General features: G+C 44.1%; 2 protein-coding genes across 9 annotated transcripts in view; one reads left to right on the top strand and one right to left on the bottom strand.

Annotated features, from left to right (window-relative positions):
- LOC147128992 (uncharacterized) overlaps positions 1 to 27,258 on the top strand; it is a 31,652-nt gene that overhangs the window by 1,357 nt on the left and 3,037 nt on the right. For 4 of the 8 annotated variants that reach the window (XR_015082490.1, XR_015082491.1, XM_086016255.1 and 1 more), the window contains exons 5-20: positions 76 to 164; positions 237 to 273; positions 363 to 457; positions 821 to 2,983; positions 3,237 to 3,310; positions 4,050 to 4,146; positions 4,794 to 4,851; positions 5,640 to 5,722; positions 6,183 to 6,328; positions 6,419 to 6,506; positions 6,885 to 6,962; positions 7,120 to 7,160; positions 7,444 to 7,527; positions 8,547 to 8,604; positions 9,097 to 9,170; positions 9,973 to 10,027. Coding sequence is in view for 5 of the 8 variants with exons in the window: in XM_086016255.1 (XP_085872381.1) it covers positions 76 to 164; positions 237 to 273; positions 363 to 457; positions 821 to 2,983; positions 3,237 to 3,310; positions 4,050 to 4,146; positions 4,794 to 4,851; positions 5,640 to 5,722; positions 6,183 to 6,328; positions 6,419 to 6,506; positions 6,885 to 6,962; positions 7,120 to 7,160; positions 7,444 to 7,527; positions 8,547 to 8,604; positions 9,097 to 9,170; positions 9,973 to 10,027 (3,320 nt within the window). In the remaining 3 variants the exon portion in view is untranslated. Of the gene's footprint in view, positions 1 to 75; positions 165 to 236; positions 274 to 362; positions 458 to 820; positions 2,984 to 3,236; positions 3,311 to 4,049; positions 4,147 to 4,793; positions 4,852 to 5,639; positions 5,723 to 6,182; positions 6,329 to 6,418; positions 6,507 to 6,884; positions 6,963 to 7,119; positions 7,161 to 7,443; positions 7,528 to 8,546; positions 8,605 to 9,096; positions 9,171 to 9,972; positions 10,028 to 10,555; positions 10,768 to 11,289; positions 11,749 to 27,258 lie in introns of those variants that run through there. The other 4 variants (XM_086016258.1, XM_086016260.1, XM_086016257.1 and 1 more) reach the window with 4 other exon arrangements.
- On the bottom strand, positions 13,879 to 26,830 carry LOC147128993 (rho-related GTP-binding protein RhoN-like). Its single transcript, XM_086016261.1, has 5 exons — positions 26,469 to 26,830; positions 25,816 to 25,903; positions 19,269 to 19,378; positions 16,765 to 16,899; positions 13,879 to 14,496 (listed from the first exon to the last, which is right to left on the bottom strand). The coding sequence occupies exons 1-5, from the start codon at positions 26,571 to 26,573 to the stop codon at positions 14,242 to 14,244; spliced, it is 693 nt and encodes a 230-aa protein (XP_085872387.1). The 5' UTR covers positions 26,574 to 26,830; the 3' UTR covers positions 13,879 to 14,241.

Genomic DNA, 27,258 nt, shown 5'->3' with positions numbered 1-27,258 from the left:
GCATGAGTCTCTTTAGAGATACACGGCCTCAAAAAGTGTCTAAAGTCAAAACATTATTTTTTTTCTCTCGCACAGAAGCTTGCAGGAGAGTCCGGGTTTTCAGAGACTCGTCTCAGGACTGCAAGACATGATCCAGGCTTATGAAAATGACACTGGCACGAATTGTAAGTACTGTATTATTTTAGGTGGCCCATCTCAAAAGGAAAGACCTGAACGACTTTGATTTCTCCATTCAGACTTCACTGGACTGGCACGGGAAGGAAGGCAACCTCAGTGAGTGCGACTTTAAAGTCATAACGGGATTCCAGTTGATTGTAATTGTCGCTTGTCGTGTGACTGCTGTTGATCCATTTCCTTCCAAGCAGGGTCAATGATGACCAACGGGTTGACGGGACACCCGACAATGTGGAGTGTGTCGAAAAGGCGCCTCCGAGTTCTCACTCATCAACAATAGCAGGTGAAATTTTGGTGGTAGACAAAAGTTGCGCATGTTCACGTGCACTATGATAGACAAAAGCTTACGGGAAGTGAAGGGACCTTGTTTTGGGCTTGAGGGCAGAAGAAATATTAGGTGTTCCCCAAAATATTTGCACAAAGTTAGAAGCTTATAGTTGTCCAAAATATCCTGGTAAGATGAAATATTAAAGGGAATCTCAGCGATTCAAAGGGAACTGAGGGGCCTATCCCAACCCCTCATTGATTCTTTTTTTTTTCTTTTTTTTTTTTTTATTTACTTCATAAATAGGAAGGAATGGGTCCCCTCATTCAGGAAATATTGTGCTCAAAATTGTTTAATGCTTTCAATTTGTCCTCTTTTTAGCCCTCAATGGATTTGCAAGAGTGATGGGATTCGGCGATTCCGATCCTTTGACTACACAAGGCGGAGTTCAAGACGTCCCAGTTGAAACGTCCCAATGCATGGAATCGATGGAGGCGACGGTCAAAGCATCGAGACCCGCAACTCAAGGGAAAAGGCGAAAGGACCAAGTTGTGCCGGTTGTTTCTGAAATCCAACCTCTGACGCGATCCTGCAGGCAAAAGCCGAAAAAGAACGAGGAGCCTGAGCAGATCTTTGAGAACAGGAAGAAGAAAAGTAAGGAGAAGGTCGCCGAGTGGCTCTTGAAGGTTCCCGTCGAGGCGAGCCTCGAGTTGGAGGAGCCCGCAGAAGCTGGCCGGGTTTCCCACGATTCCGACAGCTCCGCCTCCACGCTGGACATCGAGACGTTCAACAAGAAGGGGCAGGTCGCCAAAACGCTCGAGGAGCACATTTTTGGGGTCACCTACAAACGAAAACAAAGAGAAAGTGCCAGCATCACATCGCCATCCCACTCCTCAAAAAAGCTACCCAAGAAGAAAAAGAATATGACCAGCCCTGACGAGAAACTTGTAGATCTGCACGAGCCCGCAATGATGGACATCTCCGAAGAAGTAGGAAATTGTGAGACTCCCGAGACGGATCTGGACAAACCTCTGGAAAATGACAAGATGACCGAAGCCCTTCGGCCTGAAGGCAAGCCAACAAAGAGGTCGCGGATCGCCTTGCGGCAGGTCGACTCTGAGTCGCAGGCCAAAGCGGGGACGGAAAGTTGTGCTCGGGAAAAAGCCGACAAGCGGCGAGGCCCCTCGGCGAGAGGGAAGTCCACCAGAGCTGTGAAACCCCTGGTCCTCGTCAGAGTTCAAAACGGAGACGGCGTCGCTAAGAGTAAGCTTCCGTCGGAGGCGCTTCAGGTTCATATTGAGAACTACCCGAGCAGCGAGGACCAGGAGGCGGCGGTCACGACGGCCGCCAGGAAATCCAGGAGAATTCACTTGTCCTCCCAGAACCTCCGCAAGCCGGCTCCCAAAAAAGCCGTAGCCCGCCGCCGGGCGAAAACACTCGGAAAGGACGCTAAAGACCGCGGGACGTCGGAGACTTCGGATGCAAAGGCTTGCAATAATAACGGATGCATATACGACAAAGACATCTGTGCAATCGAAAACATGGAGATCTCCCATCTGGAGAATCTTGTTCACGGTGTTCGTCCCACCGAAAACGAAGCAGGTGCAGATCGCGACCCCCCTGCCGTTCCAAGTTCCCCGACTCTTTTCGGGGCGGCTCCAGAAGATTCTGCCCCACGTTCGATTCTGACGGAAAAGGAGGAGGACTGCAACGACAGCGAGATGGACACTGTCCAAATCCTGCGCAGCTTCAAAGCCACCAAAAGGAAATCCTTCCGCCTCGCCCGTTCAAGCGGGAAGAAGAGTCGCAGCGAGGATGAAGACCCAGAAAAGAGAACACTTACTCGATCGGGACTCCACCGCGCCGAACAGGAGACGGCGCAGAGATCGGACATCGCTGACCCGTCAACTTGTAGCGATTTGATCCCCCCGAACGAATCGCCCATAAAAAAAATGGACGCCCAAGCGGCGGCTGCTCCCGTTCTCCTCGCGAGTACTCTCAGCGGCGCCCTCAGTCCCAACAAAGCGACAACGCGTGACACGGAGAGCCCGCTCCTGTCCTTCGTCCCTCAGGTTGTGGATTCTGGCCTCCGTTTTCACGAGCGCCAGGAAATTCCAGAGAGTCCGTTGAAATCCGCCGCAAGGGAGCAACCCCAGAGCCGGGCGGAGGAGAACCCCGCCGCCACTGGAAACGTTTCGGCAAGCACATCCCAACAATTCCTGGATGCCGACTGTTCCTTGACTCCGGACGGCCTCGGAGTCCGGCCGGTCCAACCGCCTCACGGAACGCAGACGAGCGTCCGGTCTGTCCGCAGCAACCCCTGCCGCAGGACGCGGAGGACGACTCGCAGGCTGCAGTACTCGTCAGAGTCGTTGAGCGGCTCCAATGACGGGTTGCGCGCTTTGAGTCAAATCTCGCACGGGGCCGCTCCGCATCTTCGGGGCGACTGCGTCCGGGACACCGTCGAAGCTGAACAGCATGAGAGTCCAGACTGCATCCCCGCCAGCCAGGCGTCCGTCGACTTGTTTGACTCTCCAGATGAATGTAAGATACAGGCTTATAATAGTTTTTCATTTAAAAAAAAAAAAAAAAAAAATCAGTTTGAATTCGTTTTTTAGAGCTGGTTTGTTTCTGTTTTTATTTGTTGCAAAAATGTTAAGGTTTTATGAGTTTATTAGTTTCATGCTGTCATTTCCGATACCAATCATGAGTTGAGCTCGGCTGATTGCAAAGATTACATCGATGAGCTGCGCTTTTTTTTTTTTTTTTTCAATTTTGGATGGATACTTCTTTGCAGGTGACGTGCCAGTAAACGATGCAAGCGTGTCTGCCGAGTCGTCGCAATTCGCAAGCGAGGTTCCCGTTACACAGGTAAAGACATAGATTTATACTTCCCCTTTTGATATATTCCAAGGGCAATTTTATTTCGACCTGTTATAATAAGGAGGTTCAAGGTTCAAAAATGGCTTTCTGACTTAATAGGTATAGAAATAAAACCCTAAAAGTCTAACGCAGGTATTCCTCTCATTCGTCTTCCTTGTACCCAAAATAAAAAGCTAGCTTCTCTGCCTGCATTGTCGCCGACATCCTACAGAGGGCAGTGTCCTCATTGTCCTCAATGGCACTGTCATCTCCAGAATGACTGATGACTTTGCTTTGTTTCAAAAAAAAAACCAAACACCCCTCTCAGCAAATTTTAAATTGCATTTTATTTACATGGGCCGCAGAGGAGACGATACTTGTTGTTCTCCTCATCCATCATCCTGCATTCTCCTTTTTTTTTTTTTATCTGGCCACTGTCGCGCCTCAGTAAATTTAGCTTCATATCTGACTCGACTGCAAATACTGCATAAATCACCCTTTTTTTTTTTTTTCCTTCCATGCCTCTACTCAAATGACACCATAAAGCAAGAACAAAAAAAACACCCATGACATTTTTTTATGATGTGTAACAAGCTAAATTTAATTCCCGCCCCTGCTGATTGACACTCATTATTGTACATGTGTCAACTAAAGGTTGCATTCCGAGCTTTTCCTTCTCCGCCGCTTCCTCCTCCTCCGTTCAATCAATTGTAAATTCTCCTTTTGTTGTCCTCCCTTGGTTGGCCAGCAAAAGCTGGAGATGCAGAAGGAGCTGGTGAGGCTGGAGAAATTGATGGCGCTGGTGACCGAGGTGCTCCAGGAGAAGGAGGCCAATCCTGCCGCGTGTAAGCAGATCACACTGGCTCACGCGTTTGACTGAAAAGCAGTCAAATTTGTCATTTAATATAAGCGGAGAGGGTTCAGTGCTAGAATTGTCACAATTGTCACCCATTTGACAGTCTTTCTGTTTGTCTAGCTACCTACTTACGCATCTAGCCAATATAGCACCGTGCACTGTACAAATAGACAGTAGTATACAAATGTATCATGTAACGTTTATGTAAAAGTTTTTAGTAGGGATGTCACGATGAACCGAAAATCGATTTCAAATCGATTCACCCCGATTAATTGATTCGATTAATCGAAAAACGAGTTGCTTCAATTCATTCTAGAAAACGGTGCCTCGAAACGTTTTTTCATTCCAGATGCATAGCACTTTTTGAATGTGTAGATCAAATGGTGCTTTTGCGCCAAACATCATTGCGTATTGCGTTTGTGGATGGCTGCAGAACAGCACTAGTGCACAGAGACAAGCATGGTAGCAATTTTTTAAAAATCGAATCGAATCGGGGCTTGAGTGAATCGTTACATCCCGAGTTTTTAGTGAAGCTTTTTAAAACGTCTTTAATATTACATTCATTTATTTCACACAATCCTTGTCCTCTACTGTATTTTGTTTCTTCATTTGTTTTCTCTTTGTGGTTTTCATCAGGCTCAGACCTGCAGAAATCGGGTCCGTGTGACCCGGATGCGAGCCGTGAACGAGGCAGGTTAGTCATTGCAGAACGTTTCGGAAACATAAACGCACGCGTACGACATTGATGAGTGTCCACATGTCAGAACTTGAATGCTAGTTTGCCTTCGAAAAACCATTTCTCCATAACCAAATATGTGTACTGTTGCGTTTACACCATGGTGTTTAAGACTCCACACTTTATGTGCTACTGATTTGCCTAGCAACAGTCTTCAAATGTCCCGCGTGTGAATTGCGCTAATTGTACTAAAATACGGTATGCGTTTGTTGACACTGCTATCGTCTTTATCAATAACACCTCCCCCCGCCTCGGGTAATTGGGAAGGCGGCCCCTCGTCTGGCAAGGTGATGGGCGAATAATCGCTACGATCAACCTCCAATCTGCTCCGGCTCTGGAGAGATTAAAACAGAAAAAAGTCACTGCTGCCTGTATCTTTTATCGTTCCTGAGCACTTAGAGGGGAAACTTGTGTTGCCTCTGTAATATATCTCTCCCGCTTGACTGCCGCAGCCTCCCTCGCCTCGCAGGTTTCTAAGTGCTCTCCTCCGAGCAAAGAGGACGATAACGTGAAAGGGGCTTAGCGAGATGAGCTTGTTGTGGACGTGAAAAAGCAGGCAGAAATAATTGTAACCGGTGTTACACGCGGCGTCCTCAGTGAGACAAATTGTTGTTCAAGCATGATGGTGTGCAAAACAAGGGCTGTACTTTTTTTTTTTTTCTTCTGTCTGATGTCTTTTCAGTGTTGTCTTGATCTAAACAAAAAAAAATATTGGTAAATTTAAGTGCTGCACCATTATTTTGCAGGGAAGACCTTGCAGAAGGTACAGAGGAGCAACGAGAGCGTCCTCATGATGGAGAACGGTTGCCTCAGCCCGCCGTCGAGATGCGTAAGGCTATCACTAGGGCTGCGCAATTAATCGAAATTCAATTATTACGCTCCACGATTGCAAAATTGGCATAATCGCAAAAAAAAAACGATTATTAATATGAATTTACATCCAAAGCACTATGTTTGTTTACACACAATGACATCCTATTTGAATTGATGCATTTGCCCCTTTTTTCATTTTATAATAACTCATTTTATACATTTTGTTTGGAACGTACATGATTATAGTGTTTCAAAGAATTTCATTTGTCTTTGTATTTTTTTTTACGATAAAAAATGTTCTTGTTTTGTACCCAAAAATAAATGACCCTTTGCGCGATCGTGATTTCAATTACTGCTAAAATAATCGCGATTCACATTTTTTTTTTTTCCATAATCGAGCAGCCCTAGCTATCACTCCAACACACATCCTGCGACTCATTACTTGACCGAATGATCTTCTTCTTCCTCCCGCTTAGCGCCTTCGCCGCACGCAGGCCCAGCTGGGGGAAGCGGCGCCGATTCAAAGTCAACCTCCAACGACAAAGAGAACAGGATTCCCCAGAGGGACGGCGGCAGCGCTAAAATGGTGCTGGTGTCGTCTGGATTGGCACCGGCCGAGCAGGTGCGTGCCCGTTCATCCGGCGAGACTGCAATTACCCAGTTTGGTGGGGTCGAGTGACGGCCGACGTGCGCCAAATCGTCCGTCTCGCAGATGGCGGTGAGGAAGTTTGCCAAGAGAGTCGGCGCTCGTGTGGTTTCCCAGGTGACCGCAGAGGTGACTCACATTGTCATGTGCACAGGTATGCTTGTTCACTTAATAGTCGCATCCGCCAGTGTGTGTGATTCTGCAACCATTTTAAAAAATGTATTATGCTCTTTATCAACGCTTGGACAGGTTATCGCACATTTTAGGTTCATTCTGGAGGCGGAAGGCGTGCCAAAAACACCAAAACCTAATTGTTCATTTCTGAGTAATTAGAATGCTGAATTGTGTTACATAATAAGGTCTCGTAAATGTAATCTGTATATTTATATAAATGTTAAAAAATATTTTTGAATTATTGAATTCTTAATTATAAAAAAATATGGGGAAAAAAAAAAGTAAAAATAAAAAATATTTATATAAATATATAATAAATACCCCGCAAAAATCCTCCTCCTTCATTTTTCTTCCCTAGATGAACAACTGGTATGCGAGCGCACCCTCAAGTACTTCCTCGGCATTGCAGGCAGGAAGTGGGTGGTGGGCTTCCAGTGTAAGTAATGTCTTTATTTTTATTTTTTTTTATGCCTTACTCACTGTTGCTTGTGATTTTTATGGCGACGCTGCGCCTGCCTCAGCGTCTAATTGGAACCCGACAATTGCGAGGCTCGCCGAAAAATAAAGCGAGCTTCTCATTTTCCTCCTCGCAGGGATTGCCGAATGCTTCAAGCAAAAGAAACTCGTGGATGAGGTACGCTCGCCCCCACCACCCCCCGGCGTGACATTTCCCATGTTGAATCGAAGCCGCTTGACGAAGCTTTCCACGCCGTTTCCCCACGATAGCCCTCATGCATTATTTGTCATCCGTTTGCTTCGGCATTCCCGGCATCCGGGGTAATAACTCCGTCATATCGTGCAAGTGTTTTTCCAACTTGCACTCGTCGGCCCATGTTAGAATAGCGGCGTGCTTGGATTGTTTTCTATGGAGATCACTACATTCACATTGTTTGCGTTTGCCCCCCCCCCCCATGCAGAGCTTATTTGAAGTCAGAGGCGACGTGGTGAACGGGTCACATCACCTTGGTCCCAAGAGGGCTCGCACCACCGGCGACGACGATGTGAGTGCGCGACTTTGAGACGAATTAGGGAAGCATTTCAGGTTGTGTTTCAGCGGCTTTTATACGGCGGAATCGTCCATTCCGGCTATCGGGGACCCCGCATTCGTTTAAATGAGCGTGCCCGCCGATTACCTGGCACTCCAATATGTCCCCGTAGGACATTAGTCTTGTCTAAATTGAAAATCTGCACCAGGGAGACTTTCATCACATAAAGCACTTCTGGCTGATGAGCATTATAAACGGACAAGCGCCGGGGCGAAAAGAGGAAAAAAAAAAAAAGAAAAAAGGTAATTTTCTGCACGCACGTTTGGCCCTCCGTGCGGCATGCATCCAACCTCACGTTTTGTGACTTATGTGGCCGCCACGGCTCAAGGAAGCCATTTAGTATTGCTGTTTACAGCCAACGGAGGTGACCCTGAAAGCAACAAAGTGCTCTCTCTTGTTGTTGGAGGGCTCGTTTTTCATTTTGCATGATAATGGCAGGCCAAAGGCGGCCGCGGTTGGCTCTTAGTTTGTTTTTCACGCAAGGATAGCGTATCCCAGGTTTAAAGAGGAAGTTATGAAGAATATGTTCCCAGCAGGCCCACTAGTTGAAACACGGCATTCTGGTTGATTTTGCGTTTGTGGAATATAAATTAAGCAGCAAAATGCACTCTTTTTTTTTTTTTTTTTTTAGCCATCTACGAGGGCGGCCATTTTGTCTTCCGTCGACCGAAAATGACATCACAACTGCTCACAACCACAAATCGCGGCTGAGCTGTTTTCAGAATCTGAGCCGTGATTGGTCGTTGTGAGCAGTCGTGATGTCATTTTCAGTCGACGGAAGACAATATGGCCGCCCCCGGAGAGTGGATTAACACTTATTCCACAAACGCAATAGTTATCAGAATGCCTTTTTTTTTTTTTTTTTTTTTTTTTTTTTTTTTCAAAATAGTGGGCTTGCGTAGAACATATTCTTGAAAAGAAAATGTTTGCGTTGACTTCCCATTCAAGCCAATCCTTTTTTTTTTTTCCCACAGCTTCTCATGAAAGGCTACAAAATCTGCTTCCGGGGACCTTTCACAAACATGACCACAGGTAAACACTCTCAGAAATGCTGTTTGAAACAGTTCCCAGGTGTTTTAATCACAACTGTCATGATTCTGAGGGAGAGCGATGCCAATACGTTGGAAGTCAGACAAGTTTGAACATCTCCCACTCGAAGAGCGTATGAATACGCAGGACATTATTAACACTCTATGAGCTCTTACTACCATTCTGTACACTGTGCAGAATCAATCAACTAAAAATCGATTTTTTTTTTTCCAAACAGTTTCCCACACATTTTAGCTTGTAACAATGATAAGCGGGCGCATCGAATAGGAGACGCTTGTTATTTTTGTGTTGTGCGCGGCGCTATCTGGAAGTTCGCTCGCGTGAATGCTAATCGACGCTGCCGCTAAGCAGAAATGCCAGAAGAGAAAATAAAGGGATCGTAGCGTCAGACACAATTACGGAGTCGCCCTCGACGCCTGCGATTTGCATTTATACGTTTTAATGTTGCTGCGTTTGTGTTTGTTCGTCTCCCAGAGGAAATGGAGTGGATGGTGCAGCTGTGCGGAGCCACGGTGGCCAGAGACCCGCTCGCGCTCGACGGTAAACGGGTGAGACTGTCGTCGCAATAATTACCGTTGATATTTGGTCGCAATGAAAATAGATTGCAGCTGTTTGCTCTTGAGAAAGTGTGACCCAAAAACTGTTTTGTTTGTTTCTCAGGAACGGCAATATTGTCCCCAGGTCAATTTGACTTGGGGCACGTTTACCTTTCCAAAAGTGTCAGAAAATCACAAACTGCTTATATCGCCTATTAGGGATGTAACGATTCACTCGAGCCCCGATTCGATTCGATTTTTAAAAAATTGCTCGTGCGGTTCTCCGGCCATCCACAAACGCAATACGCACTGATGTTTGCCGCAAGCGCATAATTTGATCTACGCTTTCAAAATGTGCTATGCATCTGTATTGAAAAAACGTTTCAATTTAATTCGATTTTTCAATTCCTCGCATCGAGATGAACCGATTTGAAATGGATTTTCGATTAATCGTTACATCCCTATCGCCAAAGGTTAAATAAATGATACCACTCCGGCAATGCCGGTGTGTTATTCGATGTGCCTAATGGTGTGAGTGCGGCTGTTTGACTTTTAATGATTCCATCGCTGCATATGGTTCATATACAGTCCGGTGTATTATTAAAATGAAGTACAACCATCCACGTTGTACGTGTCGGTGAAGCACTTGCCCCCCCTGCCAACAGCGCAATTATGATTACTATTCATGACCCCCTCCGGCTTGATTCGCAGTCGAGCGCTCTCGCGTGCAGATGCGAAAGAAACGAAAGCTGAAAGTAGCATCAAGACGTGTTGATTTGATTTGTTTCAAGTCTCTTTGTTTTGTGTCTCACAGACGTCCAATCAGCTGGTCATCGTTCAGCCTGGATCAGAGCCATGCTCGTACAGCGGTGAGTTTCACGCGCACAGTGAACCTCCATGTATCACAGATATATTACAGATCCGCCCGCAATAAGTGAAAATCCGCAAAATATTTTTTTTGGGGGGGGGGGGGGGTAAATATAGTCATCCCCCTCTTTGGTGAACTTTACAGTTGCCACAATTGCATTTCTTTTTCACCCCTTGCAAACAAGAAAGTCTCACACTCAATTAGTGTTCCCGTTTAGTGCGAAACTCTCACCAAGTCTGACAGATAAGGTGGCAGACGTTCTTTCCCCCCCCCCCCAACCCCCCCGACAAGACGGATTCGCCAGGCAGAGCGAGTGTGAAAGAACTCGGGCAGCAAAGAAATGGCCGAGAGCAAATGTCAGAGAGAGAGGGGTGAGACGGGAGGTTTGGAGGTCTGCGAGGGGGATGATTGCTGAAACAAAGTAGCAAACAAATAGAAATCTTTAAAAAAAAAAAAAAAAAAAGAAAGCGCCGGAAGTATGATGGTGATTATGTGATCTATTGACTCCAGATTGTTATTCACTGCACAGGTCTCGCAAAGCAGGCCACAGTTGTGCGACGCGGTTGGTTGTTGGACACAGTGGCCACCTACACCCTCCAAGCGTACGCCAACTACCTAACATGAGCTAAGGACATCTTTGACCACATTTTTATTGTTAAATAGTCTGTAAAAAAATGTCCATCAACGAAAAGGCTAGGAGACATGTAAACCATAATAATAAAGAGTGCAGCGAAAATGAAATGTTCTGAGGTTTTTCATGAGGAACTCGAGCTAGGCAAATGATTTGATTATTTATTTATTTTATTTTTTTCGCCATTCAAGTTTCATTGTCAGGACTCTTTATTGTCATTGGCCCCGGCGTCATTTTGCACCAGGGTTTATAGTTTGATAACCTTTTTGAAATAACGAGTGCGTTCATACATGACAGTGACATGCTTTGGGTCGCAGTACAGAAATGGCACAATTAGGCGTTTTGTTTTGAACAACAGCTGGCTGCAAAGAGCACGCACGCACGCACGGGAAAACAAAACGGGAATGTCAGCGCGTCTCCTCGGAGGCTCTTTTTAAATGCCAGATGTGTTGGTGCCAGGATGCCGCTTTCTTCCAGTCAGCTGTTTTTTTTGTTGTTTTTTTTTTCACCCCCCCCCCCCCCACGTTCAATAGCGTCAATATGAATGGAGTGTAGAGTTCAAGCGCTGAATGGGAAGGAACGCCGTGCTAGTCTCGTTCAAATGAGTGCAATTTTTTTTTTTTTTTTAACAGTGCTCGGAATGCCGGCGGAATTTGTCGGTCACAAGGTTGTCCCCTTTAAGCGAGTTTAAGGCCGCGTGCGAATCAGCCCACGAGTTGGACATCTGCGGTCGAGGGCGTCGCGGCGCCGATTGACGCCGGCGGAGTAGTAGGCCGGCCAATCGGCCTCAGAGCGCAAACGCCAGCGAGCGGCTTTTTCCAGGCACTACCTCCCCTAAGGCGAAAATTCTTCATCAGCAACAGCGGCAGGAGAGTGCTCGTTCCTGTTGAGCGCTTTGTAACGAGAGAGGGCGCGTTTGTTGAAGGTCACGCGGTGTCTCGGCACCGTGGGCTTTTACACTCGCGTGATCTTCATTTGGAACGCTTGCACAATCCAATGAGATACAAGTAATTGGAAAGGGAGATTCCCAGCAGGAAATCATTTCAAGTCCTTCAAAACATTTATTCACAAGCGTTTTTCCATGTTAACGTTTGCATATTTCTGGTCCGACTGTTCAGCAAGACTTTTTTTTTTTTTTTTTCCCTCTTCTTTTTTTTTTTTTTCTAGCCAGCCCGCGTCAGTGCGTTTGACCCCACACATTTTGTCCGCCACATATATTTTTAATCCGTGCCGTTCTACACGCTGTTTAAAAGTCTCTTGCATTTTTGATTCATTCTTTCACCAACTCAAAGAGTTTTCTGTCAAAAAATAAGACTATTGCCTAAAGATAGAATTGTTTGTCATTTTTTTTTTTTTTTGAAATGTGCATCCATTCATCCACAAGATTCAACAGTCTGTCGCCAACACTGTTAGCCTCATCTAATTTTTCCCGGTTGTTTTCGTTCACTATTCGAATAAAAGCTCCCTGGCAAAAATCATTCATAAAGCCGCCTTGAAGGCTGCAGCCTTCCCTTCTTCCAACACTTTACTGTTGCCATGTCAACGTTTTTAACGCAACAGCCTCCAACCTGAAGAAGAAAGTGTTAGCCCCCTCCCCCTTAACGGAAAAGCTTTCTGACGATTTTCCTTGTTATATTTACTTCGCCGTCTTGATGTTAGCATCGCTTCCTGAAACATGCTTACATGACTACAGAGTGGCCTTTTTGTTATGCTAGCTGTTAGCGTCAAGGAAGAGGATAGAAGGGCATGACGGATGACTGTTTACAAAACACGTCCAACCCCTTTCAAGCCCGAGGCGAGAAAAGACTGCAGCGTGACATGTTTCGCGTCCTCCGTACTTACCCTCCACAAATATTTCTTTTGGAGCTTTGCCTTGAGCCATTTCTTGATTCACTGCATTCGAAAATGGCTCGGAAGAAAAGAAAGAAAGAAAAAAAAAAAAAAGAGATTTGGAATTGCGTGTGAGTGCTGAAGAGAATTGGCGCGGAACTGAACTTTGGAATTGTTAAGTGGAGAATGTCAGATTTGAATGGTTTGGATTGGCCAAGAAATGTGTCAAATATCTTTTAATTTGGGATATTGTATGTGAAAATGAGGGCAATTGGGTGATGTGATGAGTCGTTTTGAGAAAAGTGGAAGAATTTTGATGAGAATTATTTATTGAATCACTCCTCAGCAGTCACGCAATTAGGACTTTTATCCTGCGACGTTTATTTATTTTTTCTTTGTTTTCTTTTAGCATTCCACGTGGTAGCTTATACCAGCGAGCGCCCATCCCCGGGACTGTGGGTCTCGCTCTGGGCATCTGGTGTGACCTCTTCCGCGTGGCGACGTGGTGGCACTGCGAAATGTCACTTCGCTATCACTCAAAGAAGCGGCGCCAGCAGCTTGGGGGCGGGGGGGTGGGGGGTCGCTTTAGCCTTTAGCCACGGATGCACAGTCACACTTAAAGGTCACATAACGAGGATCATGAATAATGGCCGCCGCAGTTTTGTATTCATTTTTGATGATGGTGCGAAATATGGAATGTATAATGTATGCACGTGTTCCAATTTTTTTTTTTTTTTTTGTTTCGTTTTTTTAGATTGGGGGATCAGTCTGTCAGTCTGGGGTGTAGCCACCTTTTCGACTGGAGTCCGCCTCCAGCTTCCTCCAACTGTGAAAAGAGTCCGAAATTTGGACGGATTGAGGAAAGCACATTTATTGTCAGTAAAAGTGTGCAATTGACAAATAATTATACCGAGTGTCGTTCCACTTGAAATCTGGCGTTCCCCCTGGAAGGGTCTTGTGCACCATTGCATTGTAAGGGAGGGGGTGAACTTTTTGCAGTGTTCCCTGAGTGGTTTATGCTCTGGTTTGGATGTGTTGCTGCTCCGTCCGTGTGTGTCGTAGTAGAAGTTGTTTGAAGGTTTACAATAACATTGATGCTAATTTCTGTTGGCCTGTCTAGGGCGTTTTGCATTGTATGTTAGCATGAAACATCAAACCGATGTGGGTTGCGTTTTGTTGTTTGAATATACAATATTTTTTTATACTTCATATTAAATTGCAATTGCAATACGGAGGAGAATTTTTTTTTGTTTTTTTTTTTTAAACTGTTCAGCCATAATCAAAAACCAGCAGAAAGCAGATTTCCAGAAAAGGTATAATAACAACAAATGTTTTGGGGAATTTGAAACGTTTTCACCCGTGAACAAAAATCCTTCCGTCAATCACCAGTCTTGAGTTTTTTGAATTTTATTGTCACATGAACAAAATAACATCCACCTGTCTCCCCTTCCATTGTGAGTCACCTTCCCAGCGTAAAGAACAATATTTAGCGACATTAATATGCAATGTTAACAATCAAAGCACTTGTGGTTTTAGGAAATTAGTGGTAGACTTTATCGAGTGTGTCTCCATTATCAAGGTCGATGGTTTGTTTGCCAGTGTTGTGCTTGGTTATGGATCGGGAGTTCCACCAAAACAAAACTGTATGGTCTAGCTCACATTGTCCTCTTTTTTTTTTTTTTTAATTTTTTTTTTTTTTTTTCTTTTCAAGCAGTGCAAAGACTTTGGAGGAATAATTTAAGTTTGCTCACGGCTCACATGAGCACGCAGCTCTTGGCGCGCTCCTTCCTGATGGCGGGCGGGTGCTCGCCAATGTCAGTCCGAGAGGGCTGCTGCGAGACCCGCTTGAGCCCCCGCCGTGAGCCGGCGCGCTTGAGCGCAGGCCGGGGGGCGCGCGTCACCGACGCCAGGGTGGTGACGTGGAATACATCGCGGACGGTGTTCTCCGAATATTTGGAGGTGCACTCGGCGTAGGCCGCGGCGCCGATCTGTCTCGCCAGATGAGTACCCTACAAGGACAAGAGGGGGCGGGGGGAGGTCTTGTTTTAATGTAACCCTCAAATAAATCATCCTGACAAAAGAATGAAGAAGCAAAACAATGAGGCGAAGGACATTCAAGTGCTGGGCAAGTGATAATTCTTTGCTTTCAGCAGCTCCTTTCATATTAAAACGACGTGCCTGTAGCTTTCGTCTTCGGCATTTCAATCAGTTCTTCCACTTGGCCATTTTTTTTTTTTTTTTTTTTTAAACAGAAGTACAAAGTGTTTGTACTCTTGCCCCCTCTGTTCAACAACAGTCCGACTCACTGTGCTTGTGATCGTTTGTCACCTTGAATAGAATTTCTCCTCCGTCTGCCTTTTCCCGGAGTCACCCAGAGTCCCTCGTCACCGTTTTTTTTTTTTATCTCGGCGCTTTGACTGCGGGCAACTCATCCGGGGGAGGTTCAGTTCAAGGGTCAGTTCACATTAACTTGAGCAAAAAAAAAAAAAAAAAAAAAAATCTAGCCACCAATCAAAGTCATTGTTTTGGTGAGGTTGTCTTTAGGCGAACCAAGTGAAGATCGACATGTCCCTAGCCGTGGTCAGCCAGTGCGGAGATAACGTGCCAAGGCTAAACTCGTTTGTATTCACGAGGCAGTACTCTTAATCGGGTCAAGAAGGCCCCGTTATAAAAGCCAAGAACGTTAAGATCAACTCACGCGTGTCAATGTCCTAGTCAAGATCATGAAGTTTAGCCCAATCGACTCTTTTTGTGCATTCAAGATTCTATAGTCTTTGGTAAAGATTGAGCGAGTTTATAAATAAAGTCAAAAATAATCAAAAAATGTTGCGGCGTTGTGCGGAAAGTCTCCAAACCCTAAAAAATGGTAGTTTGTTTTCAAGGGGCCGTAAGACTGCTCTGAACATTTCATTCAAATTCAAGTTCAAGTTTGGTCGTCTTTGATATCAAAGAGGTAGTACGTCTTCAGTGGAATCCAAAGACTGTCACAGGAAAATTTAGCCCACAAACATATTTGCGGTATTAGCTTTGCTCAGTAAATGCCCAAGATTAGACAAATGTTTTCTTATGCCTCTATTTTTAAAGCGGAAGTCAAGCCAAACATATTTTTTTCAAGAATATGTTCCCAGCGGGCCCACTAGTTGAAACATGGGATTCTGATTAATTATTTATTAATTAATTATGATTAATTAATTGCGTTTGTGGAATATAAATTAAGCAGCAAAATGCACACGTTTTTAGCCATCTCTGGGGGCGGCCATTTTGTCTTCTGTCGACTACAAATGACATCACAACTGCTCACGACGACCAATCGCGGCTGACCTGCTCTCTGAATCTGAGCAGTGATTGGTCATCGTGAGCAGCTGTGATGTCATTTTCAGTCGACAGAAGTGACAAAATGGCCGCCCCCGGAGATGGCTAAAAACGAGTGGATTAACACTTATTCCACAAACGCAGTATTTATCAGAATGCCCTGTTTCAACTAATGGGCTTGCATAGAACATATTCTTTTTTAAAAAAAAAAAAATGTTTACTTTTACTTTTTCTTTAACAGTCAGTCTTTCCTGAAGCATTTAGACGTGTTGCGAAAATTGGAGATAATTTCGCCCCACCGTTAAATATGATTCAGCTCGTCTGTGACCGCAGTCGTAGTGCGCCTTTGTCTTGGTGGGCAGGATTAAAAGCTTCCTCGCACAATACCTTTTTTTCAACCACATTTTTACCCCTTTTTTCCTCTTTTCGCCTGCTCAGATATGCCCGGGCTGCTTTTTAGACGGGCAGCGGTAAGCCGTTAGTCCAAGTCGGCTTGCCAAAAGTCTGAATGAAAAGGACCAATTCCAACTGAAGTCGCTTGATGTCGGATGTAAAAGCTTAACGCGGCAATTACTGTCAGGGCAATGAGGGTTGTTACCTTTGCTTTGATGGAGAATTGAAAAAAAAAAAAAATGAATAACTTGTCGGCTTCTCAGAATAGGGAATTCACATTTACATGAAAATGGGCTATTAAAATGTATGCACGGCATTGCTCCTTCCTCCAAGACACAAACAAAACAAATTGGTGCGCATCCCCGTGTTTGTCTTCCTGCAAGTTTGTATTTGTTGAAGCGAATCCGCTGCACAACTTGCACATTTATTTTTCAGAGGGACGCAAACTAATCAGCTGCGTTTGTTCAGCGGGACGGTCTTGAGTGGCGGAATATTTTCAAACCGCGTCACCACTGCGCACGGGTTTGACGTAGGAATGGGAAAGAAAATGGAGGGAGGGAATTTCTCCTCACCTGTTCGTGGGTGACGGGAATGAGTCTGTGTTTGGAAAGCTCCCTCATGATGTTGACGTCCGTCCTTAAGTCCAGCTTGCAGCCCACCAGCACCACTTTGGCGTTGGGGCAGAACTCCTGCGTCTCTCCTTGCCACTGCAGAATCACCAAAACGATATTAGCTTAGAAAACCATCAAAGAATTCCTGAATAGCAATCTGAGATGAGGTTCACGATACGTTTGGGGGTTAAAGAAGTTGAGCGACAGTAACTTTGACAGAGCATCGCTATTCAAATCTTTCTCTGTTGGATGTCTCATTGTTTCCTCCCCTCCTGGCACTGGCAAACGCTCCACTTGTACCCTTTCGCCTTCTTTACGAGGAGATCCTTTCTCCCGGACCGTCGCGACGAGCCGCCGTCGCTCGCTTCGCTTTGCCGAACGCCGAGCAACCGGTGAATGGCAGCAATTGAGATGAGCCACAAAAGATCCCAGGCGAATAAAGCGCTCTATTGTCTTGCGCTAATATCAGCGTTTTGTGAGGTAGAGTGTGTGTGTGTGTGTGTGTGTGTGTGTGTGCGTGCTGCTGTCGGAGCTGCGAGTGTGGCTAATCAAAGGATGAACATGAAGGCTGTCCTTAGTTCACTTCAGAGTAGGGATGTAGTCACTCAAGCCCCGATTCGATTTTCAGTTCGCGATTTTGGATTCAATTCGATTAAAAAAAAAAAAAAATTAAAAAAAATAAAATTTGCTACCATGCTTGTCTCTGTGCACTACTATGGTACTGCGTTCATCCGCAAAAGCGTAATTTGATCTACACGATCAAAACGTGGTATGCATCTGGAATGAAAAAAAAACGTTTCAAGACATCATTTTCGAGATTACTTTAATCAACTCGATTTTTCGATTAATCGAATCGATTTTAATTCGATTTTTGGTTAGTTGTTACATTGTTAATTGTTACTACTTCAAAGTATAGTACAGTACAGTGAACCACACTGTATCACGGATTTGTAATCGTTTTTACATTTGTGCGCACATACAGTATGTTAGCATTAAGCTAAGACGAAATGATGCAGTTTGCTTGACTTTTTGGCTCGAATTCTCTTTTGTTTGTATTCTGTTTCCAAGCGTCGCGGCTGTGTGTGTCTTTAAGGTGGCTGTTGTTTTAAGATTTAAAATGACCGTAACGGTTCATGCTAATCTCCATTTGCCCTGCCATGGCGTTTCGCATGGTAGCATTAAGCTAGCGGACTTTCATTAGTGTGTTGAACTATACAATGTTTCCTTAGGAGGCACAACACTAGAAAAGAAAAAAATATATATATGATGTATATTGCTGGTTTTCACGTGTTCCGAGTGTGTCCCATGTGATGAACTGGGGCTCACTGTCATCATATTTTATTGTTCTGTGCACGTAATGCGCTTCACAAATGAACACACGTGGACCTCGAGGCGCTTTCGAAAGCTAGTGAGTTCCAGCGCTTCTGGCAGTATTTAATGAATTCATGCTATATGACACATACTGTATGTAAGATTCTGCTATTTTTAGCTTTGCCCGCCGCTTGTCATTGCTTTCACTAAGATCGTGAATATTTTAAATGTTGTTTTTGTCTGGTTTTAGCTCAGTGAAATTCCAAGTGATTGCTTCCATGTAGTAATACTTTGCAAGTGTGGCTGATCATATGTGACACAGGGAGTTTGGTCCCGCGTCACGTGATGCCCGATGAGTAATTTCTGCCAAAATAAAGATTTTCGAGACAACAAAGGGCACGCAATTGAAAAATAGAAGCGATTAAAACTCGGGAGCTATTTTTCAAACTCTGGGGAGGAAAAGCGAGAGAGTTAAAGGATAATTGAAGGGCACCATGATGGCTCGCTCTGTCAAGCGCTGTGATTAAAAAAAAAAAAAAAAAAAAACAGTGAAACACGCATCACAACACATTGTCATCTTTGTGTGGATTAGTCAAGCACGTTTAATTACTTTTTTTTTTTGTTTTTGTTTTATGCGCTCGACGTTGAATTGAAAAGCTCCACCCGATGTGTCACTCTGGCATCCCCAGCATGCATTGTGCAACTGTCTGAACTCATTGCGTGAGGGCAGAGTTCAGTTTAGCCAATTGAAGAATTTGTCCACCCTACATTGTGATGCGTGTTTGTTTTTTTTGTTTGTTTTTTCTTAGTTCTGCCGATGATGTCACATGGTGACTGATGAGGGATGTCGGCCAAGTCAAAGCGTGCTCAAAGACGCAAATTTATCTCTCGAAAAATAATCGCATATTAAATCGCAGTCGCGCGCAATAATGGGGGAAAAGTAAAAATCGCAATTTGATTATTTTTCAACATTTTTCAGCCCCGGATGAAATGACAAAAAAAATGAATTCATTCTAAAATAAGGAATAATATTTTTTAAAAATATATCCAGTTCATATATAGTAAATTTTTGACACTATCGATATTTGAATCTTTGATTTCTTCCCTAAAATATAAAAAAATAAAATAAAATTAGAAATGAATGCTACAGTGACCTTTTTCACCACACTGTCCAGCGTCTCCGGTCGACTGATGTCAAAGCAGATGAGGACGGCGTCCGAATCGGGGTAAGCTAACGGCCGCACATTGTCATAGTAGGCAGAACCTGTCAATAGGGCGGGAAAAAAACAAACACATTGGCATGACCAACCAACCAACATTTACAGATGGATTACTGCACCTCTCGCAATATTCTCAGATTCATTCAGCATGAATCTGAAATACTATACGACAAAATATTGCAAAACAGCCCAATGTTCTTTATTGTTGTAAGCGTTAAAGCGCCAAAAAAGAAGACGTTTTATCCTGCAGTGACCTCCAAAAATCCGTATCGGTCAAACCCTAACCTCAACCTTACTCTATCTTAGGCAGTTGAATCATGTCTCCCGGACACTATCTGTGACACTTACTTTGCTGTGGATTTGACTTTTTTATGGCCAAGTCATTAATAACTCTGATAAAATGTGATTCTCAAGTACTTGCTGGATGACAATGATGAGTGGGTGAAAGTGATTTTTTTTTTTTTTTAGAAAATGAACAAGGGGGGCGCTCCATTACTCAAGTGAGGGGCGAGCGAGCGTCGTATCATGAATGGCTGGTCACCTGCTAGTTGACAATGCTATTTTATTCTCCCAGGGGGCCCGTGGTGAATTAGGGGCATTGTGACAACATTCCATCGCCGCTTGCATCCTCGTCCGCAACATGTTGTGCTTTTGTGGCCAAAATGCACAGCATCAGCACATTAGCGTAGGATTCCACTAGCATTCCACGACGTAATGCCGTATTTGCCTGAGCCAAACGGGCACATTAGTCTAAAGATTTTCAAAAATACACACTTTTTATTTGTTGATTACGGTTGATGGGGGGGGGGGGGGGGAGTTAAACCCCTAATGTATATGTAATACAGCCAATGTTTAATTTTGCGATCAAACTATCACTTGTGTTCATAAATTCCCTTTTTTTTTTTTCTTTTTTTTTTTGAAATAAATCACATGACTGTCAAAAGAGGAAACCATCCTGCCAGTAAAAGCTAATTGTTAAAAGTAAACAAAACACTGACTGATCATTTTCGCTTGCTTTTGTTGTCAACCCAAGCATATTTTTTTCAAGAATATGTTCCCAGCAGGCCCGCTAGTTGAAACGCGGCATTCTGACTAATTTTGCGTTTGTGGAATATAAGTTAAGCAGCAAAAAAAATGCACCCATTTTTTAGCCATCTCTGGGGGCGGCCATTTTGTCTTCCGTTCACTGAAAATGACATCACTAGTGCTCACAACGACCAATCGCGGCTGACCTATTTTCTGAATCTGAGCCGTGATTGGTGATTGTGAGCAGTTGTGATGTCATTTTCAGTCGACGGAAGACAAAATGGCCGCCCCCAGACATAGCTAAAAACAAGTGGACTAACACTTATTCCACAAACGCAGTATTTATCATTTATTATTTTTCAACTAGTGGGCTCGCATAGAAGATATTCTTGAATTAGAAACAAAAAAAACATCTACGTTGACTGCAGCTGATTGGAGGAGAGACAGTTCACCCTGCTGCAGAGCATGCAGAGACCCGCGCAACAACTCAAGTCTCAAGGTTTCTCTGATGTCCACTAATCCATGTTCTGTGCTAATGTGTATTGATCCGGGAGCATTTTTAAAAAAAATCTACTCCCTAGAGTCCTTATACTAATAGTAACAGCAGTAGTAGTACTGTAGTAGTGTGATGCCCCCGGAGGCCACATTTTAAGAGGCCTCAGCCCATCTGTCTCCATCCAAAATAAAGGCCCTTAAAGAGCCTCCGGCGTCAGTTGCCGGCGAGCAGCAGGCATTTCGCTACGTCAGTGGACATTAGGCGAGCGCGGCAAGAATACTTATAAATAAATTAGCGACTTTGTTCTGACGCGCTTCCGCCGATGTTACACAATTAAAGCGCGCTTATGTAAAACCCGGGTTTTGAGCCCTTTGGGTGGATTGAAGTGGGTGACAAATAATGTACTCACCCGAGGCGGAAAATTCGGAGAAATGTTCTCACAACCGCCGTGTTTGCGAGCAGAATTTGCCACAAAAATTGTTAGGCGTTACAAACATTCTATTGTTCAAAATTGGCCCGATTATCGGTATGTGAGTCCGTGAGCCCGAGTCCATGAATCATAAATATTGATTATTAATTTTTATGATTGTCTGCCGCCACTGTTTTCTGTGAAGGTAGTCGGGGAAAAAATGACTTTTAACACACCCCAAACCACAGGATAATTGCTCTGGATAATCTTTTCCGATACACCCGACTATCGGGCCTTCGCTGGGTGTGATCTGAAACGGTGGGAAAAATGCTCAAATTCAGAGATTTCAGTTTTAGACCTGTTTGTTTGCTATCTCAATAACAGATTCCATATATCGTAGGTATTAAACCGTTTTATCATTTTCGATCGTTGGCCTCAACCATTTTGCAAGCAGATCGTACAGAAAAAAATGTCTCCGATTAATCGCTCTTGATCTTCTTTTAGAGACAGTTGACAAATGGGCATTCGCTGACAGGGGGGGAAAAAAAATAAAAAACTTGGACTGATTATCAGTGTGTGTACACCGCACATCAGATCATTGATTTACCATCCCAACCACGCAGTCTTCGGATCATAGATATTGAACGGGTTCAACATTTACGACGGTCGGCCCCTCGCAGTTTTCCAAGCAGATTAGCGAGAAAAAGACGCACCTCACACCACAGGATAATCGAATCTGATTTGGGATTGTTACGGGTGAAAAAAAAAATTTGAATTTGGCCAGATTATTTGTAGGCACATGCTCCGTTTAACATGATATCGAAGCGTAAATCATCTTTCTGAATTTGAAAAAAAACTTTGAGTGATTTTTATTTTTTCTTCTTTGTTTTTTTTTTCCCCTCACTTAAACAATCTCCCGCCGCCGACACTCGCGAGGCGTATCAGCGACGTTTCCCACTCATTTCTTCACATTTTCTCATTCATTTGCTAGCAGGGCGCGTAACCATGAACTTAGAGTTGAGCAAAGTGGAATATAAACTTTTAATGAGGCAGAATGTCTCTGCTGAAACCACCTTTTAATGAGCCCTGCCGAGCACCTCTTCTTAGACGCCCAAAAAAAAAAAAAAAAAAACAACCGCGGGGCCTATTTATCTAAGTCTACATTTATAGAAAATCTTGTTAGCAATTTTCAACGCCCTTATCGACTTCTTCTCACGCTCAGTCGCCGCTCGGAGTGCAAATCCACATTTATTTCGTCAGCGGAGCTGAAAGCTGTAAAATGACTGATAAGAGACAATCGGGCTGCCCCTTTTATCGTTTCGTCTTTGGTGATGCTCTGCATAATTCACGAGCGTGCGCTTAGGCACACGCACACACACCTTTAATCCTCCCTGATGACATCTTTCATCACAGCGCAGTAATTCTCATTAATATTAAAAGCGTGTTTGTCCTTTTTTTTGGGGGGGGACTACTCTTTTTTTCTTACACATTGCCGCTGTGTTTTGTGATCCGTTTTTCCGCCGACTCAAACCGCGCGTTGATATGATTATCTTTATATTACCTGCAGAGATGATGTTCCGTCTCTCGCTTGAAATGTCACTTTTTTTTTTTTTGTCCCTGTCATGTTTGTTCACCGCCATAACTCTTGCGAAACGCTTTTATTCAGTAGTAAGAAATTAATAGTGGTATCATATTAGCCAAATGTAATTTTTTTTTTTTTTCAAGAATATCTTCTATGCAAGCCCACTAGTTGAAACAGGGCATGCTGATAAATGTTGCGTTTGTGGAATAAGTGTTAATCCACTCGTTTCTAGCCGTCTCTGGGGGCGGCCATTTTGTCTTCCGTCGACTGAAAATGACATCGCAACTGCTCGCCACGACAAATCACGGCTCAGATTCGGAAATCAGGCTTGCCGTGATTGGTCCTTGTGAGCAGTTGTGATGTCATTTTCAGTCGACAGAAGACAAAATGGCCGCCTCCAGAGATGGCTAAAAAAAACGAGTACATTTTGCTGCTTGATTAACTGATATTGCACAAACGCAAAATGAATCAGAATGCCGTGTTTCAACTAGTGGGCCTGCTGGGAACATATTCTTGAAAAAAAATATATGTTTGGCTTAACGTCTGCTTTGATGACAGTTCTTGACATTTTTGTGGTTTGAGGAGATTAAGTTCCCTTTTTTCAAAGCCCTTATTGAGCCCAAGACTCCTCAAAAACGTGCTATTGGGATTTGGGGCCAAGATTCAGGATGACACTTGAACAGATTATGGTAAAAACAGAATGTGTCCAAATGTGTAAGAAGTCCAAAGCGCATGCAAAAGATGACGCAATTCATGGAGTGAATGACGAACGCCATGCAAAAAAGCCGCTAATGTTCAACTTGAGCCCTTTTGATGGTATTGTTGTTGTTGTTTTTTCACATATATATAATAGTTGGAGATGTTGCAAAAGCGGAAAATATTACTGTCAATCACAATCCTGCTCAGTGAATTGTCGGAGTTATACTGTCAACTACACAGGTTTTGAATCGGCCTGCGTTCCCAAGAACATTTTCTTCAACAGTTGCACTCGCGTCTAAAGGAAAGCTACAGAAGCCCCCGCGTCTCCCCAGCCCCCAACGCCCCCCCAGCCCCCGCGGGATTGAGACTTAGACGTGAAGACTCCATTGATTGTCAGTGTGTCCTCACTCTCCTAATGGAGCCGATCGGCATCGGAGAACCTGGCCAGCCCTCCACTCGAGCACTTAAGAGCGCAGCACTTTACTTTGACACCAGTGTCTCCGCACTATTTTTGGTTGTACAAAGCTCTCGCAGCGCTTCGCAAACAACAGCGCTTGAAACAAAAAAAGCACCGCGAAAGAAAATAAAAGCCCCGTTTCCTGATGCTGCGCACACAGCAGATCTGGCGCCGGGGCTTTCAGGGAAGTAATCGGAGGTCATCGGAGCCGCTCATGAAAGATGGATGCGTTGTTGGGATGATCCCGCTTGATGGATGAAAGCAGCCACGTTTGATATATGTCGTAGCAGAAGCGCCTTTTTTTTTTTTTTTTTTTTTTTTTTTTCCCGTGTAAGGCAGAACTGTCTATTCTCTTGATTACATAGCGTTTAACGCCAGCTAAGAATGACACGGCAAACGCGTGCGTGTGACTCATCCGCCCATTTTCTCCATTTCCCCCGGCCGCCGCGCGACTCTTTTGCGATGAAATTTCCCCGAGTTTAGAAAACACCGAATCAAAATAGTGAGTATGGGAGGGAGTGTGTTTAGGTTGCCCCCTGCGTGCACTTCTACCAAGCTCAGAGGAGCCGGATGATTTCCTCGTGCGACGTTAGCATCGCAATGTACGTCACCCCACGCACACACACACACACACACACACACACACACACACACACACACACACACAGCATTGATGTCAAAAGCCCGTCAGGCTGGTCTGGCAGGATGCACACAAAAATGAAACGTACGCTGCACACTCATTGTGTGCAAACCAGTTGGTTTTTTTTTTTTTTTTGGGTAGCCATTTGTTACTACATCAGTCCAAGTGAAATGCTTCCTCTGGAAACTTTGCGCACGCACTTTCACTCAAATATGCATATTTTCCACTCACGTGCACTCACGATCACGTTTTCATATATTCACTTTTTTTTTTTTTTTTTTTTCCCCCCCCTCACACACATCTCTCACTCGGTCACACTCTTGCTCTCACTCACACCCCTCTCTCACTTAGACTCTCACAATTCTCTCTCACACACACACACTTTGACACCCACTTGCTCTTTCTTACTCACAATTTTTCTCGCACCAAACGCTCTTTTTCTGTCTGTCAGTCTCTCTCACTCCCCCTTCCTCTCACGCACAACCACCGCCCACCCCTAAAAAAAACAACAACTGTCAAACAAGACCTGAGTGGCAAATTAAACCGGAACTGCATCAATAAATATTAGACAGGCCAACTAGCAGTAGGTGAACTGCATTTTGGGGTCCAGAATTGTTTGTTGATGAGTTGAAAATTGCATTTAATAGAATGCATTCTCATTTCGAACCTGTTTGTTAGCGGCAAAAACGATGTAAATGTATAATTATGCCAGACATTGATCGCACACACACACCCGGAGAATCCCTGGCCTCAAAGCGGAAGTCAACCCAAACATATTTTTTTTCAAGAATATGTTCTATGCAAGGCCACTAGTTGATTAATTTTGCATTTGTGGAATATAAGTTAAGCAGCCAAATGCACTCGTTTTTAGCCATCTCTGGGGCCGGCCATTTTGTCTTCTGTCGACTGAAAATGACATCACAACTGCTCACAACGACCAATCACGGCTGACCCGTTTTCTGAATCTGAGCCGTTGTGATGTCATTTTCAGTCGACAGAAGACAAAATGGCCGCCCTCAGAGATGGCTAAAAACGGGTGGATGAACTCTTATTCCACAAACGCAATATTTATCAGAATGCCATGTTTCAACTAGTGGGCTTGCATAACACATATTCTTGAAAAAAAAAATGTGTGCGTTGACTTTCAGTCGACAAACAAACAAACATCTTACCTGATGTGTCCCACATGTTGAGCTCGATACGCTGCTTGTCGATCTCAAAGCTGGCAGTGTAGTTCTCGAACACCGTCGGGACGTAATTCTGCATTGAGACGAGACAAAATTAGAAACAATATTAGGTCAGCTCGAGGTCTCCCAAGCACCTGGAAAATTTCCTCAGTGAAGATCTATGCGGTAGTAAATTACATAATGTGCAAGTCAAAAGTATTTATACTGTATATATTATTTTTACTCAATTGCAAAATTTGTTTCAAAACACGAACAAAATAGACGGATCAGACAATACTGATGAAAGTGTTGGTTTTCTGATTGGTCAAACGTAATCGGATGTGTAATTAAAATCGGTGCACTTTGCAATTCTCTAATTTGCTCATGTCATCTAATGGGTCAAAACTATTAAGATTTCAGTATTATAAGATGCACAAAACTTCTCTCGCGGGGTCTGTGACAGTTTGGCTGTTGTTGCTTTTCTATCAAACAAAATGTCATTTTTAAGAAAGTGATCCCAAACTTTTGAACGGTAGTCCATAAATGACCTCAAATAATCCCGTTTTCCTCTTGCGTCACGCGTAAAAGCGCACGGACTTGACGCCAACTCTTCATTAGCGCATTAAATAATAATATATTCTATGTTCCTGTACGCTTACCTCTGGGTACGAGTCTTTGGCGAAAACGTGCAGCAGGGCCGTTTTTCCACATTGCGTGTCCCCGACCACCACAATCTTACACCGGAGCGGTCCTTTGCCCTCCATCGCGCGTCCTGTGCGGGGTGTCACTGTGTGCCTCTTGTCATTTAAGCTTTTCTACTTCCGCCCGTCGCCAACAAAAACATCAACAACAACAACAACAAAAAACAAGTGGAGCGTCGACGAGCATCCGTGAATGTTACGACTTTACAAAACAAACTTGTTCAGCTACACAGGGGGTGTGTACTGTGAACGAGGAGGGAGAAGAGGAGGGTTTGATGGGCTGCATTCTCTGAAGCGCTACAAAAGCAAGGCGGCACTGAAAAGTCAAGCTGGGAGTCCCTGGCTACGTGATTTCCGCTCTGGGATCACAGCGATTCTTCAAAACAAAACGCGTAAGTCATTTGGTATAGCCTTTTTTGTTTTATTTTGAAGGCGGCTAAGTTACGTTATTGTGATCATTATTACGGTCTTGGTGTGTCCTTTTGCGCCCTCTTGTGCCAAAATGTAGCAAGGCAACGATCCCTTCTCAGGTTGCTTTTGTCATCCATTAAGATTTCATTCATTTATTTTGTCATGTTACAACAAACATATGAGGAACCAACTTGGCCGATGTGTAACCTGAACCCTTGTGAGTCGTGTCAAAGGGAAAGCAAGGTAATCATATTCAAATTTGAGCTGTTCCTGTCCAGAAACCATTGTGCTTAATTGTTCTAATGAGGGGAAAAAAATCTTGAGTATTGTTTTTTTA

The sequence above is a fragment of the Filicampus tigris genome, chromosome 19 (genome assembly GCF_054856515.1).
Source record: "Filicampus tigris isolate MCC_2025a chromosome 19, RoL_Ftig_1.0, whole genome shotgun sequence".
Taxonomy (NCBI): domain Eukaryota; kingdom Metazoa; phylum Chordata; class Actinopteri; order Syngnathiformes; family Syngnathidae; genus Filicampus; species Filicampus tigris.
Note: the sequence above shows the minus strand (reverse complement) of the source record. Positions and strands in the feature narration are given on the sequence as shown.